This window comes from Rhinoraja longicauda, chromosome 8 (genome assembly GCF_053455715.1).
Source record: "Rhinoraja longicauda isolate Sanriku21f chromosome 8, sRhiLon1.1, whole genome shotgun sequence".
NCBI classification, from domain to species: Eukaryota; Metazoa; Chordata; class Chondrichthyes; order Rajiformes; family Arhynchobatidae; genus Rhinoraja; species Rhinoraja longicauda.
In genome coordinates this window covers 42,108,050-42,124,648 of record NC_135960.1, presented here as the reverse complement: position 1 = coordinate 42,124,648, position 16,599 = coordinate 42,108,050, and the positions used below count along the sequence as shown (strand labels likewise).

The window sequence follows — 16,599 nt, the reverse complement described above, 5'->3', positions numbered from 1 at the left end:
CTTTAACAAGTAAAATGAAATTTTCAAACAGGCAAACATTATAATAGTATCATTGCATGAGCTAGTTCTCCTAACTTAAAGGCCAAAAATTTGGAGATAATTGGCCGGACGGACAGGAACTCTGTTCCTGAAACTGTGGAGAAGGAAAACTGCTCACCGCATTTAAAGAGAAACTTGGATTAGCACATAATGTATGTGCAGTGAACAAGTCCTAAATGGGACTTGTACGGGAGTTGGACGATCCCGCCCGACGGTGTCTCCACTGTCTTGTGTGCATGCCACATGTACAGTCGACAAGTCGTTGGTTCCAGCGGCTTTGGGGCTTGTCTACCTAGCATGTGAAGCCTGGGTTCGGCGGATTGCACGGAGGAAACCACCAGAAGGTTCAACGGGCCGAAAGACGATCCCAGCAAAGCGTCGTGGAGCGCAAACAGGGCAGAGTGAGATACGTAGGACACTTCTGACCATCCACTGCATCCTGACCTGTCCCCAGCCGTCCCGACTGTCTTGCTGCTGGAACCGGATCGGCCAGGATGAGAGAGTGAGGCCGACGATCTGCGCAACTCCCCCTCACTTAAATCCAAGTCAAGCGCAAGTCATGACTTCAACAGTGAAGTCATGGTCATCTTCAAACCCGAAGGACGAACAACAACAACAACAACATAGTAATCTACAAAGATATGATTAAGCTGGTATGAACAATAACAGATGCTTCTAGTACTACCATGAATATCTGAGATTTGGATAAAAAGCAACCATAATGGCATAATTACAATCAGGCACTCCCTGTGTGGCACCATAGACCAAGGAAGGACATTCAGTGATTTCAGATAGAATGCAGTTTGCACATAAAAATTTAAGAAAAATAAGTGAAATTAGCAAGGCTTAAGCAAAGACTGGATAGTTGAAATCCTTTTCCCCCGAAGCAGGTTATAGTCATTACCATTTGAATAAACCACTACTTATTATAGATCGAAATGCATTGCTTTATGTATTAGCATGTAATAACATTTGAGGTAATTAGATTACTAGTTCACGCCATTTTAATGCTGAAATAGAACAGCACTGTTGGGTCAGCAGTAGCAGCAAAACTTGAATTTGGCTTAAGGCAATCAACAATTAGGATTAAACAGTCACATTTTTTCTATAGTAACACATTTGTAGAAGTGCACACTCATTTTTTCTCAGCACAAAGTCTGATTTTTTTGCACCTCGAGTTACCTCAAACCACATGAATATACTCTAGTGTGAAAGTAATGGAATAAGATTATTTACCTTTTCTTGCAGTATTGCAAGTCTCTCAGGAAATCGACGTACAACAATCTGTTTACCGTATGTCCTGGAGAGCAGGAAGCAGAAAGTTGCTCCGATGGCAGTTAAAACACAGCACAAGGCAAGGCCGAGCCATGGTCCAAATAATGCACCTGCCAATATATTCTGCACAAGATAAAGATATTGGTTCATGAGGAAGATAGATGAGTAAGGTAATTAACCCATTGTAGCAATGCATGAAAATCTTCAAGAGTTCGAAATGGAAAATTTGTTCAAGTCCCAGGAAAGAACTATGGTATTCTTCATTTTTTAGTCAATGCAAGGCTAACCTTGGTGTCAGTTAAAACCTAGTCCCTACTTTATCCAAGTACTAATAAATACGACAAAAGAACATTTATTACTTTAAGAGCAGAACTTTCTACTATAGGAACAGCTATAGGAGAAACATTTAAAGGGAAACTAGATAGGAACAAGAGGAAAAAAAACACAAGGATGTCAGATAATGCAAAGCAAAGTCGCAACTTGAAGCTAAAATTGCCTCCAAAAGGAAGGTGACTAGAAGTCTCCTTGTAGTGGAATCTCAATAGATTCTATAGCAATTTTATGCTCTCCAGGCTGTATATCTTAGATTTAATCGTGCTGAATAATTAGGGTGAATGGAAAAGCTTTCTCAGCAATAAATAATTAGCATAATTTAAGACAAGAAATAGGAGAAAAAATGCTTATTTGTATGCTCTTTTTTTATTTGCATTTCTAAAATCATTTATTGATTCATGTCATTCATATAGAAACATAGAAACATAGAAAATAGGTGCAGGAGTAGGTCATTCCGCCCTTCGAGCCTGCACCGCCATTCAATATGATCATATCATATCATATACATACAGCCGGAAACAGGCCTTTTCGGCCCTCCAAGTCCGTGCCGCCCAGCGATCCCCGTACATTAACACTATCCTACACCCACTAGGGACAATTAAAAACAATTTTTTTTTTACATTTACCCAGCCAAAAAGGAGGGCCTTCGAGATGGATTCTTAGAACAGCTTGTACTGGAGCCTACCAGGGAGAAGGCAATTCTGGATTTAATGTTGTGTAATGATCCTGATCTGATAAGGGGACTAGAGGTAAAAGAGCCATTAGGAGGCAGTGATCACAACATGATAAGTTTTACTCTGCAAATGGAAAGGCAGAAGGGAAAATCGGAAGTGTCGGTATTACAGTATAGCAAAGGGGATTACTGAGGCATGAGGCAGGAGCTGGCCAAAATTGACTGGAAGGAGGCCCTAGCAGGGAAGACGGTAGAACAGCAATGGCAGGTATTCCTGGGAATAATGCAGAGGTTGCAGGATCAATTTATTCCAAAGAGGCGGAAAGACTCTAAGGGGAGTAAGAGACACCTGTGGCTGACAAGGGAAGTCAGGGACAGCATAAAAATTAAGGAGAGGAAGTATAACATGGCAAAGAAGAGTGGGAAGACAGAGGATTGGGACTCTTTTAAAGAGCAACAAAAGTTAACTAAAAAGGCAATACGGGGAGAAAAGATGAGGTACGAGGGTAAACTAGCCAATAATATAAAGGAGGATAGCAAAAGATTTTTTAGGTACGTGAAGAGGAAAAAAATAGTCAAGGCAAATGTGGGTCCCTTGAAGACAGAAGCAGGGGAATTTATTATGGGGAACAAAGAAATGGCAGACGAGTTAAACCATTACTTTGGATCTGTCTTCACTGAGGAAGATACACACAATCTCCCAAATGTTCTAGGGGTCGGAGAACCTAGGGTGATGGAGGAACTGAAGGAAATCCACATTAGGCAGGAAATGGTTTTGGGTAGACTGATGGGACTGAAGGCTGATAAATCCCCAGGGCCTGATGGTCTGCATCCCAGGGTACGTAAGGAGGTGGCTCTAGAAATAGTGGAAGCATTGGAGATCATTTTTCAATGTTCTATAGATTCAGGATCAGTTCCGGTGGATTGGAGGATAGCAAATGTTACCCCACTTTTTAAGAAAGGAGGGAGAGAGAAAACGGGTAATTATAGACCAGTTAGTCTGACATCAGTGGTGGGGAAGATGCTGGAGTCAATTATAAAAGACGAAATTGCTGAGTATTTGGATAGCAGTAACGGGATCATTCCGAGTCAGCATGGATTTACGAAGGGGAAATCATGCTTGACAAATCTACTGGAATTTTTTGAGGATGTAACTAGGAAAATTGACAAGGGAGAGTCAGTGGATGTGGTGTACCTCGACTTTCAGAAAGCCTTCGACAAGGTCCCACACAGGAGATTAGTGGGCAAAATTAGGGCACATGGTATTGGGGGTAGGGTACTGACATGGATAGAAAATTGGTTGACAGACAGAAAGCAAAGAGTGGGGATAAATGGGTCCCTTTCGGAATGGGAGGCAGTGACCAGTGGGGTACCGCAAGGTTCGGTGCTGGGACCCCAGCTATTTACGATATACATTAATGACTTAGACGAAGGGATTAAAAGTACCATTAGCAAATTTGCAGATGATACTAAGCTGGGGGGTAGTGTGAATTGTGAGGAAGATGCAATAAGGCTGCAGGGTGACTTGGACAGGTTGTGTGAGTGGGCGGATACATGGCAGATGCAGTTTAATGTAGATAAGTGTGAGGTTATTCACTTTGGAAGTAAGAATAGAAAGGCAGATTATTATCTGAATGGTGTCAAGTTAGGAGGAGGGGGAGTTCAACGAGATCTGGGTGTCCTACTGCATCAGTCAATGAAAGGAAGCATGCAGGTACAGCAGGCAGTGAAGAAAGCCAATGGAATGTTGGCCTTCGTAACAAGAGGAGTTGAGTATAGGAGCAAAGAGGTCCTTCTACAGTTGTACCGGGCCCTGGTGAGACCGCACCTGGAGTACTGTGTGCAGTTTTGGTCTCCAAATTTGAGGAAAGATATTCTTGCTATGGAGGGCGTGCAGCGTAAGTTCACTAGGTTAATTCCCGGAATGGCGGGACTGTCGTATGTTGAAAGGCTGGAGCGATTGGGCTTGTATACACTGGAATTTAGAAGGATGAGGGGGGATCTTATTGAAACATATAAGATAATTAGGGGATTGGACACATTAGAGGCAGGAAACATGTTCCCAATGTTGGGGGAGTCCAGAACAAGGGGCCACAGTTTAAGAATAAGGGGTAGGCCATTTAGAACGGAGATGAGGAAGAACTTTTTCAGTCAGAGAGTGGTGAAGGTGTGGAATTCTCTGCCTCAGAAGGCAGTGGAGGCCAGTTCGTTGGATGCTTTCAAGAGAGAGCTAGATAGAGCGCTAGATAGAGCGCTTAAGGATAGCGGAGTGAGGGGGTATGGGGAGAAGGCAGGAACGGGGTACTGATTGAGAGTGATCAGCCATGATCGCATTGAATGGCGGTGCTGGCTCGAAGGGCTGGATGGCCTACTCCTGCACCTATTGTCTATTGTCTATTGTCTTTGGAGTGTGGAAGGAAACCGAAGATCTCGGAGAAAACCCACGCAGGTCACGGGGAGAACGTACAAACTCCTTACAGTGCAGCACCCGTAGTCAGGATCGAACCTGAGTCTGATCATCCTGCTCAGTAGCCTGTACCTGCCTTCTCTCCATACCCCCTGATCCCTTTAGCAAAAAGGGCCACATCTAACTCCCTCTTAAATATAGCCAATGAACTGGCCTCAACTACCTTCTGTGGCAGAGAATTCCACAGACTCACCACTCTCTGTGTGAAGAAATGTTTTCTCATCTCAGTCCTAAAAGACTTCCCCCTTATCCTTAAGCTGTGACCCCTGGTTCTGGACTCCCCCAACATCGGGAACAATCTTCCCGCATCTAGCCTCTCCAACCCCTTAAGAATTTTATATGTTTCTATAAGATCCCCCCTCAGTCTTCTAAATTCCGGCGAGTACAAGCCCAGTCTATCCAGCCTTTCCTCATATGCAAGTCCCGCCATCCCAGGGATCAATCTGGTGAACCTTCTCTGTACTCCCTCTAAGGCAAGAACGTCTTTCCTCAGGTTAGGAGACCAAAACTGCACACAATACTCCAGGTGCGGTCTCACCAAGGCCCTGTACAACTGCAGCAGAACCTCCCTGCTCCTAAACTCAAATCCTCTTGCTATGAATGCCAACATACCATTTGCTTTCTTCACTGCCTGCTGCACCTGCATGCTTGCTTTCAATGACTGGTGCACCATGACACCCAGGTCACGTTGCATCTTCCCTTCTCCCAATCGGTCACCATTCAGGTAATACTCTGCTTTCCTGTTCTTGCCGCCAAAGTGGATAACCTCACATTTATCCACATTATATTGCATCTGCCATGCATTTGCCCACTCGCCTAATCTATCCAAGTCACTCCGCAGCCTCCTAGCATATCCTCGCAGCTAACACTGCCACCCAGCTTCGTGTCATCCGCAAACTTAGAGATGTTGCATTCAATTCCCTCGTCCAAATCATTAATATACACTGTAAATAACTGGGGTCCCAGCACTGAGCCTTGCGGTACCCCACTAGTCACTGCCTGCCATTCCGAAAAGGACCCGTTTATTCCTACTCTTTGCTTCCTGTCCACCAACCAATTTTCTATCCACCTCAACACTGAACCCTCAATACCGTGTGCTTTAAGTTTGTACACCAATCTCCTATGTGGGACCTTGTCAAAGGCCTTCTGAAAGTCCAGATATAACACATCGACTGGTTCTCCCTTATCCACTCTACTAGTTACATCCTCGAAAAATTCTATAAGATTCGTCAGACATGATTTGCCTTTGGTAAATCCATGCTGACTTTGTCCGATGATTTCACCACTTTCCAAATGTGATGCTATCACATCTTTAATAACTGACTCTGGCATTTTCCCCACTACTGATGTTAGGCTAACTGGTCTATAATTCCCCGTTTTCTCTCTCCCTCCCTTTTTAAAAAGTGGGGTTACATTAGCTACCCTCCAGTCCTCAGGAACTACTCCAGAATCTAAGGAGTTTTGAAAAATTATCACTAATGCATCCACTATTTCTGAGGCTACTTCCTTAAGCACTCTGGGTTGTAGCCTATCTGGCCCTGGGGATTTATCTGCCTTTAATCCATTTAATTTACCTAACACCACTTCCCGACTAACCTGGATTTCCCTCAGTTCCTCCATCTCATTAGACCCTCGGTCCCCCGCTATTTCCGGCAGACGGTTTATGTCTTCCTTAGTGAAGACAGAACCAAAGTATTTGTTCAATTGGTCTGCCATCTCCTTGTTCCCTATGATCAATTCACCTGTTTCCGACTGCAAGGGACCTACATTTGTCTTAACTAATCTTTTTCTCTTGACATATCCATAAAAGCTTTTGCAGTCAGTTTTTAATGTTCCTTGCCAGTTTTCCCTCATAAGCTATTTTCCCTTTCCTAATTAAGCCCTTTGTCCTCCTCTGCTGGACTCTGAATTTCTCCCAGTCCTCTGGTATGCTACTTTTTCTGGCTAATCTGTATGCTTCATCTTTTGTTTTAATACTATCCTTGATTTCCCTTGTTAGCCACGGATGCACTACCTTTCCTGGTTTGTTCTTTTGCCAAACTGGGATGAACACTTGTTGTAGTTCATCCATGCGACCTTTAAATGCCTTCCATTGCATGTCCACCGTCAACCCTTTCAGCATCAATCGCCAGTCTATCTTGGACAATTCACGCCTCATACCCTCAAAGTTACCTTTCTTTAAGTTCAGAACACTTGTTTCTGTATCGACTTTGTCACTCTCCATCCTAATGAAGAACTCTACCATATTATGATCACTCTTGCCCAAGGGGCCTCGCACAACAAGACTGCTAACTAACCCTTCCTCATTACCCAGTCTAGAATGGCCTGTTCTCTCGTTGGTTCCTCGACATGTTGGTTTAGAAAACCATCTCTCAAACATTCCAAGAAATCCTCTTCCTCAGCACCCCTGCCAGTTTGGTTCACCCAATCTGTATGTAGATTGAAGTCACCCATTATAACTGCTGCACCTTTAGTGCACGCATTTCTAATTTCCTGCTTGATGCCATCCCCAACCTCACTACTGCTGTTAGGTGGCCTGTACACAACTCCCACTAGCGTTTTCTGCCCTTAGTGTTTCGTAGCTCTACCCATATCGATTCCACTTCCTCCAACCTAATGTCCTTCCTTTCCACTGCTTTAATCTCCTCTCTAACCAGTATACATTTAAAAAAAATACCTGTTACCAATGTCATTAGCGCTTAATACTTGCCAAGAAGGAGGAGCCAGGGATTGCAAATGTCTGTTTGTAGAGGTACGCACTGCAGAAGAGTAATAACACATAACCAGCGTGCTCTGCTTTGTATGAATCCAGCAATCCAGCAATTGCTCGCAACTCTTCAAGATCAGATGGAAACGTCAACGATCTATGGAAAAAATGGAAAAAACACTTTAATGACCGTCTCCAAATAGGGTAAACAGACAAATAATTCACTCAATTCACCAAGGAAAATATTCTACAAATTTCTTAACTTAGGAATATATATAACATATAAAGTGCTGCAATATAGGAAACCATCACCCACCCATTCCTTCTCTCCAGAGATGCTGCCTGTCCCGCTGAGTTACTCCAGCATTTTGTGTCTATCTTCGATTTAAACCAACATCTGCAGTTCCTTCCTACACATTTTGTTTGCTCCACTGCAAAATCTACTTTGAAGAGGTTCTCCTCTCTCCGACGAGAGTTCAGCAACATCCTTTCTCACTGCTCCCCCTCTGCGATTCCTGCTCTCCAACTCTACGACCACATTTTAACCCAGACCCGCTACCACAGCCACATGTTTTCTCAGTGCTTGCCTACGCCTCCATCTTCTACCTCCGGGATTCCAGCTCCAGTTCCCAACCTCCCAGTTCGGACCCAACCTGGATTACAGGTTTCGACAGTCGTTCTGCCATTTTTCACAACAGTTCTCCTTTCATGCCCTACGTTCTAAATTGGCTGTGATGTGCCGGCACCAGCAGGCCCTGACTCTCCTACAGCTCCAGGCCTCACTCACCCAGACCTGCAATGGAACACAAATGTACTTGTCATGAGCAAAGTGTGTGGTGAAAAACTGTCTGCAAACCACCAATGTATGTGGACGAATACGCTAAGCTTATAGCTTAATCCTGAGCAAGTGAATAACACAAATGAAACTGCATTACATTGGCAGTGCACACTGCGAAGGACATTAACAGCAGAGAACAAAGAAGGGCTCATAAGATTCAAATCATCCAAGGATGGAGTTACGATTTTAGGCTGCTCAAATGCTGCAGACACACACAAATGTAAGCCACTGGTGATCAGAAAAAGTAAATGCCCATAGGCTTTGAAAGGCATTAAATTTTACTCCATAATATACCATGCAAATAAAAATGGTTGGATTACCAAGATTACCTTAGAATGGTTTGAAAAGAATTTTGTGCCTGAAGCTCGAGCACACTACAATTCTGCAGGCCTACTGGAAGATTGTAAAATTATTCTTCTTCTGGACAATTGCACAGTTGTCCAGAAGTTGACAATTCACTCCAGAGCTGAACTCCTGTGCAAGAAAAATGTTCATACAGTGCATTTATTGCAAAAGTGTATATCCCTTATCCAACCCCAAGACCAAGGAATACTATGGTCTATGAAGGCTAGGTGTCGCTCACTTTTAGACAATAGACAATAGGTGCAGGAGTAGGCCATTCGAGCCAGCACCACCATTCAATGTGATCATGGCTGATCATTCACAATCAGTACCCGGTTCCTGCCCTCTCACCATACCCCCTGACTCCACTATCATTGAGCTCTATCTAACTCTCTCTTGAAAGCATCCAGAGAATTGGCCTCCACTGCCTTCTGAGGCAGAGAATTCCACAGATTTACAACTCAATGAGTGAAAACGTTTTTCCTCATCTCCATTCTAAATGGCCTACCATTATCTTTAAACTGGACTCCCCCAACATTGGGAACATGTTTCCTGCCTCTAGCGTGTCCAATCCCTTAATAATCTTATATGTTTCAATAAGATCCCCTCTAATCCTTCTAAATTCCAGTGTATACAAGCCTAGTCGCTCCAGTCTTTCAGCATATGACAGTCCCCCATTCCGGGAATTAACCTAGTGAACCTACGCTGCACTCCCGCAATAGCAAGAATGTCCTTCCTCAACTTGAGACCAAAACTGCACACAGTCCTCCAGGTGCGGTCTTACTAGGGCCCTGTACAACTGCAGAAAGACCTCTTTGCTCCTATATTCTACTCCTCTTGTAATAAAGGCCAACATGCCATTAGCTTTCTTCACTGCCTGCTGTACCTGCATGCTTACTTTAAGTGACTGATGAACCAGGACTATTGTACTTCCCCATTTCCTAACTTGACACCATTCAGATAATAATCTGCCTTCCTGTTCTTACCACCAAAGTGGATAACCTCACATTTATCCACATTAAACTGCATCTGCCATGCATCTGCCCACTCACACAACCTGTCCAAGTCACCCTGCATCCTCCTCACAGTTCACACTGCCACCCAGCTTTGTGTCATCTGCACATTTGCTAATGTTACTTTTAATCCCTTCATCCAAGCCATAGTTATATTGTAAATAGCTGCGGTCCCAGCACCGAGCCTTGGGTACCCCACTAGTCACAGCCTGCCATTCTGAAAGGGACCCGTTAATCCAGACTCTTTGTTTCCTGTCTGCCAACCAAATTTCTACCCATGTCAGTACCTTACCCCCAATACCATGTGTTCTAATTTTGCCCACTAATCTCCTATGTGGAACCTTAAAGGCTTTCTGAAAGTCCAGGTACACTACATCCACTGGCTCTCCCTTGTCCATTTTCCTAGTTATATCCTCAAAAAATTCCAGAAGATTAGTCAAGCATGATTTCCCTTTCGTACATCCATGCTGACTCGGAACGATCCTGTTACTGCTATCCAAATGTTACACAATTTCTTCTTTTATAATTGACTCCAGCATCTTCCCCATCACTGATGTCAGGCTAACTGATCTATAATTTCCCGATTTCTCTCTCCCTCCTTTCTTAAAAAGTCGGATAACATTAGCTACTTTCCAATCCACGGGAACTGATCCTGAATCTATAGAGCATTGGAAAATGATCGCCAATGCGTCCACGATTTCTAGAGCCACTTCCTTAAGTACCCTGGGATGCAGACCATCAGGTCCTGGGGATTTATCAGCCTTCAGTCCCATGAGTCTACCCAACATGAAATGCATGTTAGATTTGGTAAATGCTGATAAGCCTGTAGAGACATTTATTAAAGAGTTTAACGTGAAAGACATGCTGCCATAATTTATAGTATGCTTTGATGTTCAATAATTCAGCTGATGCAGATGTTGACAATGACTTTACAGGATTTAATGTCTCAAAGGAAAGGAAGTTGTCCATGAGTTGCTTTAGTATGCAAAGGGTTTTATGGGACCTTCAGCCAAGTCAGCTTAATGAAGAGTCTGGCCGAGTGGATGAATGTCAACAAAGATACACCCTTTGTTCATCACTTTACTAACTCTGAAATTATGGATATTGTTCTGAATCCTGATAAAAACAGTGATGAAGGCGACAGTGATGTAGGTAAAACAGATGTAGCTGAAAGAATTAATATTGACAAGTTAATTGAGTTGACAGAGGTGAATCAATCAATGGGCAATGTGACAGAACAAGAGCTAATGACTTAATTTGCTGCATGAAAAATCACATGGGGAAAAATCAAAGCACAATACAACTTCACTTGGATGAAATGTTTAAAACATAGCCACACAAAATGTGTCAGGGAAGTAGGCCTACGTCCAAAAATTCTGTGGCTTCAACTTGTGAATCTCCCTATTTTTTGATATCATCACTAATCACCACTGAGCCCAGCACATGCAGCATAATCAACGTCTTTCAGAAATGCAGAAGCGAGGATGCTGGGCAGGATTACTAGCTAGGCCAAGGAAGCAACCACACAAACCTCCGCTTCCGAGTATTTTCCTTACAAACGCCCAATCTGTCACGCATAAAATGGATGAATTGGAGCTGTTGATCGCTTCTAACTCCGTTGTTCGGACCCGCTGTGTGATGATTATAACCGAAAGCTGGTTACACCCGTCAATCCCTGATGCCGCAGTGCAACTAGCAGGCCGCAATAGCCACAGGAAGGACAGAAGCAAGGAGTCGGGTAAGAGCAGAGGAGGGGGGGGGGGGGGGGGCGCTCTGTGTCTATCTACACAATGACTGGTGTGCCAACAGCAGGATTGTTGCCCGACATTGTTGTCCTGATCTTGAAGCTCTCAGTTTTATGTAGACCTTTCTATTTACCCCGAGAGGCGAGTGTAGTGAAAGTCATGGCTATCTACATTCCTCCCAAAGCTAATATTAGCATTGCTCTCGGCCACTTACTAGCCATTGTAAGCAAACAGCAGCGAGCCCACCCTGACGGTGCACATATCATAGCAGGGGATTTTAATCAAGCATGTTTTAGAACAGTACTCCCCAACTTTTACCAGCATTTGTGAAATGTGCAACAAGGGGGAAAAGCACTTTAGACCATGTTTACTCAAATGTTAAACATGCTTACAGAACTGTAACTCTCCCTCACCTTGGCCAGTCAGACCACCTTTCACTGCTCTTGTTTCCTGCATACACCCCCCTCGGAAGAACAACAAAACCAAGTACCAAAACCATCACAACTTGGCCCGAGGGGGCCTTATCCCAGCTACAGGATTGCTTTGATCACACAGAATGGGATTTATTCGGTCAAGGAGACTTGGAGGAATACACAGAAACTGTGCTTTTTTACATTAAAAGCTGCATTGACAACGTTACAGTCAATAAACGCATCCAGGTGTTTCCCAATCAGAAACCCTGGATGACGAGGGACATCCAAACACTTCTTAAAAACCGCAACATCGCTTTCAGGTCAAGTGACCGAGCCCAGTACAGCACCGCAAGAGCTGACCTGAAGAGAGGCATAAAGGAGGCCAAGGTGACCTACAAGAGGAGGATCGAGGACCACCTGTCACACAACGACCCACGAAGAGTGTGGCAAGGGTTACAGCACATAACCAACTATAAAGGCAGTACCAACAGCATTGTAAATGCCGACGCGGAGGAGCTTAACCATTTCTTCGCCCGGTTTGAGGCTAATAGGCCTACTACTGACTCGCTGCCACCACCCGCCTCTAACACCCACACTACAGGAGCAGAATGTGAGGCGTGTGCTGAGGTCGGTAAATCCAAGTACGGCTGCTGAACCTGATGGAGTACCGAGTAAAGTACTCCAGGCATGTGCTGACCAACTCGCTGGGGTCTTCAAAGATTTTTAACATCTCTCCGTCACAAGCTATTATACCACCCTGCTTAAAGTCAGCCACTATCATTCCTATTCCCAAATAAACAGTCCCTGAGGACCTGAATGATTATAGACCGATTGCACTTACACCAGTGATTATAAAGTGCTTCGAGAAACTAGTCTTGCATCACATTAGAACCAGTCTACCTTCCTCCTTCGACCCATATCAGTTTGCCTACAGAGATAACAGATCGACTGAGGACGCCGTAGCCATAGCAACTCACACCGCACTGACCCACTTGGAACATCGGGAAAGCTATGTGAAGATGTCATTCATTGATTATCGCTCAGCATTCAATAGTCATTCCGGACATTTTAATCAACAAACTGATTGGCCTAGGCCTCTCACCCTCCATCTGTACATGGATCAAAGACTTTCTCACAAACCGCCCACAGAGAGTTAAAACCGCCCCGTACATCTCCCCCTCCATCACACTAAGCACTGGCGCAACTCAAGGCTGTGTGCCGAGTCCACTCCTTTGCTCCTTATACACCCATGACTGTACACCCGCCCACGCATCCAACACGATTATTAAGTTTGCTGACGACCCAACTGTCGTCGGGCTTATCTTAGGGGGGACGAGTCAGCATACAGGGATGAGATACAGCGACTGACAAAGTAGTGCTCGGTAAATAACCTGACACTGAACACAACCAAGACAAAGGAGCTAATACTTGATTTCAGGAGGAAACGGGACGCAGATCCTGCCCCGCTCTGCATAAATGGGGCGTGGGTGGAAAGGGCGCAGACCTTTAAATTCCTAGGAGTCCTCATATCTGAGGACCTCTCCTGGTCGGCCAACACCACTGCAACTGTCAAGAGAGCACAACAGAGACTCCATTTCCTGAGAGTACTCAGGAGGCACAACACCAGGAAGGAGCTGCTGGTGGCCTTCTATCGGGCGACTATTGAGAGTCTACTGACATATTGCATGTCAGTGTGGTATGCCAGCTGCTCTGCTGCAAATAAGAAAACGCTCCAAAGAGTGGTAAAAACAGCAGAGAGAATCACCGGCTGGCCACTGCCCTCGATGGAGGATATTGCCATCTCACGCCACCTCAGCAGAGCCATTATCATTAAAGACTCCACACACCCCGGTCACCACCTGTTTGAACTGTTGCCCTCTGGCAGGCGTTATAGGTCAGCCAAAACACGCACCTCCAGACTAAGAGACAGTTTCTTCCCCAAAGCAATCTGCACACTCAATATGAAAAGCTACTGAGTATTACTCATGCTGCACTCTTCCATGCTGCTACTTATTTCGCATTTTACCTTACTATCACCATTGTTTATTGATATATTGCAATATTGATTATTTATTTATCTTAAGTCCTAGTTAAATAACATTGTTTTTAAATTGTGTCCTGTGCTTTTATGTTAGTATATTATGCACCAATGGAATGGTAATAATAATTTTGTTGTAGGCAGTGCTTTCAATGACAAATAAAGGCATTCATTCATTCAAAATGTAATCTTGAAAATTCATATCTTTAATGCTTTTCCGCTCAAGTAGGAAACCTATAATTCCAATTTGTCCTGCGGTTTTCAAAGATACATGCGTCTAGTCTCTGCATCCCATCTCTCAAAATGTTATGGGTCACTCATCATTAACAAAGGAGTTAGGTTCCTCAAGAATCCTTCATTATTGAAAATTTGTCAAATGAAAGGCATAATTTTTATAGATGCAAGAAAAATACATCAGAAAATAGGTCATCATTTCCCTGCAAGACTAGTATTTTAAAAGCAAATTGCAGTTGTTTTGACAAGGTTTATCCTACACAACATTGATCCAACAACCATTATTGCCAGATGGCAAACTACGAGTTTTATCAAATTTTAAATACAACATAGATTCCTCACTATGACTTAAATGTTCACTATTTTTTTTAAATGGCCCGTGTTTGAAAGAAACCATTACAAGACAAATTAAATAAAACTCTTCTTTAACGCAACAATTCAGGTGAAAATTCACTAATTGAGGGGAAATCTGTATGTTATTGCTGGACCTTTGCGTTCAAAACAAACAACCACATTGATCTATGAACTACATTGTTTTACAGGGCTGTTTTGAGGTCACCGACTGGTATGCACTCTGTAGTCCCCATGGAGGACATTGATGGACTGTTGGACATTATGTTACCAGCTACATATTGTTCTGAGTGGATAACGTTGTCCATGAGGAGACTGTACACGGTTTCTCCAGCAAAAAGCTCTGGGTCACCAGTGACATAAAGGCCCTCCTCAACCAGAAGGAGAGGGCCTTCAGGAATGGTGACAGGGAAGAGGTGAAACGAGTGCAGAAAGACCTGAAGGCGAGACTAAGACAGGGCAAGGACGACTACAGGAAGAAGCTGGAGCTGAAACTTCAGCAGAACAACACGAGGGATGTGTGGAGCGGTATGAAGAGCATTACAGGCTACAAGAAGACTAGTGGCCTGGGGAGGGAAAGCAATCAGGAATAGACCAACGAGCTAAACCTGTTCTTTTTAACAGATTTGATGGAGGGGCCTTTGCCCACCTTCCCCCCTGCTCCATGACAGACTCTCCACACCCCTGGTCCACTTCTTCTGCCCTTTCTTTGTCACACCAGACCATCAAAGCTGAGCAGGTGAAGAAAGAGCTGAGCAGACTCTGCCCAAGTAAAGCCACGGGTCCCGATGGTGTCAGCCCTAGGGTACTCAAGGCATGTGCCAGCCAGTGTGGCATGTGCGGAGTCATCCAGCATATCTTCAACCTGAGTATGAAGAGGGTTCCTCTGATGTGGAAGACATCCTGCCTGGTTCCTGTACCAAAGGAACATTAGGATGCGTCCCAGCTCCTCCAATGACTACAGACCGATGGCACTGACTTCACACATCATGAAGTCCCTGGAGAGGCTGGTGCTCACTCACCTGCGACCCCTGGTTAAACCCTACCTGGACCCCCTGCAGTTCGCTTACCAAACAAAGATGGGGGTTGAAGACGCCATCATCCATCTGCTTCATCGTTCCTATGCTCACCTGGATAAGCCGGGAAGCACTATGTTTTTTACTTCTCCAGTGCTTTTAACACCATCCGGCCTGAACTGCTGGGGAGCAAACTGACGGAAATGCAGGTGGATGCTCCATTGGTGTCCTGGATCACCAACTACCTGACTGGACGACCACAATACGTCAGGTTATAGAACTGTGTCTTGGACATGGTAGTGAGCGACACATGGGCCCCACAGGGGACGGTTCTCTCTCCCTTCCTGTTCACCATCTACACCTCGGACTTCAGATATAACACGGACCTGCGGAAGTTTTCAGATGATTCTACAATTGTAGGCTGCATCAGTGAGGGAAGGAAAGCCAAATACAGAGGTGTAGTCAACGACTTTGTTGAGTGGTGTGGGCTGAATCACCTGCAGCTCAACATTGCCAAGACTAAGGAGTTAGTGGTGGACTTTAGGAGGAGAGGAACACCCCTGTCCCCAGTCTCCTTCAATGGTGTGGATGCACAGTTTAGTACAAATACCTTGGAGCGTACCTGGACGTAAACTGGACTGGTCCAGGAACGCTGAGGCCCTGTACAAGGGACAGAGCCGGCTGTACTTTTTGAGAAGGTGTCGCACCTTCAACGTCTGCAGTATGGTGTTGCAGATGTTCTCCCAATCAGTGGTAGCCAGTACCATCTTCTTCGATGTGTGCTGGGGCAGCAGGGCGAAGTACGCGGACACCAACATGATTAACAAACTCATCAGGAAGGCTGGCTCCGTCCTGGGGGTGGAGTTGGATTCATGAGAGATGGTCTTGGAGGGGAGGATGTTCTTCAAACTGCAGAGCATCTTGGACAATACAGCTCACCCCCTCCATGACACACTAATCAACCTGAGGAGTACCTTCAGCAACATACTGGTTCCACCAAGATGCAGTACAGAACACCACAGGATATCCTTCTTCCCTGTGGCTATGAAACTGTACAACACCTCCCACTTCTGTCGAGGGGTAGACTGACTCCCCTCCCCCCCATATAAATCTTT

General features: G+C 44.6%; 1 protein-coding gene across 1 annotated transcript in view; it reads right to left on the bottom strand.

Moving 5' to 3' along the window:
- Window positions 1–16,599, bottom strand: part of LOC144595883 (transmembrane protein 41A-like) — a 33,926-nt gene that overhangs the window by 5,223 nt on the left and 12,104 nt on the right. The window contains exons 2-3 of the mRNA XM_078403722.1: window positions 7,498–7,651; window positions 1,276–1,437 (exon numbers count right to left, since the gene is read on the bottom strand). Coding sequence (XP_078259848.1) covers window positions 1,276–1,437; window positions 7,498–7,651 — 316 coding nt within the window. The remainder of the gene's footprint in view (window positions 1–1,275; window positions 1,438–7,497; window positions 7,652–16,599) is intronic.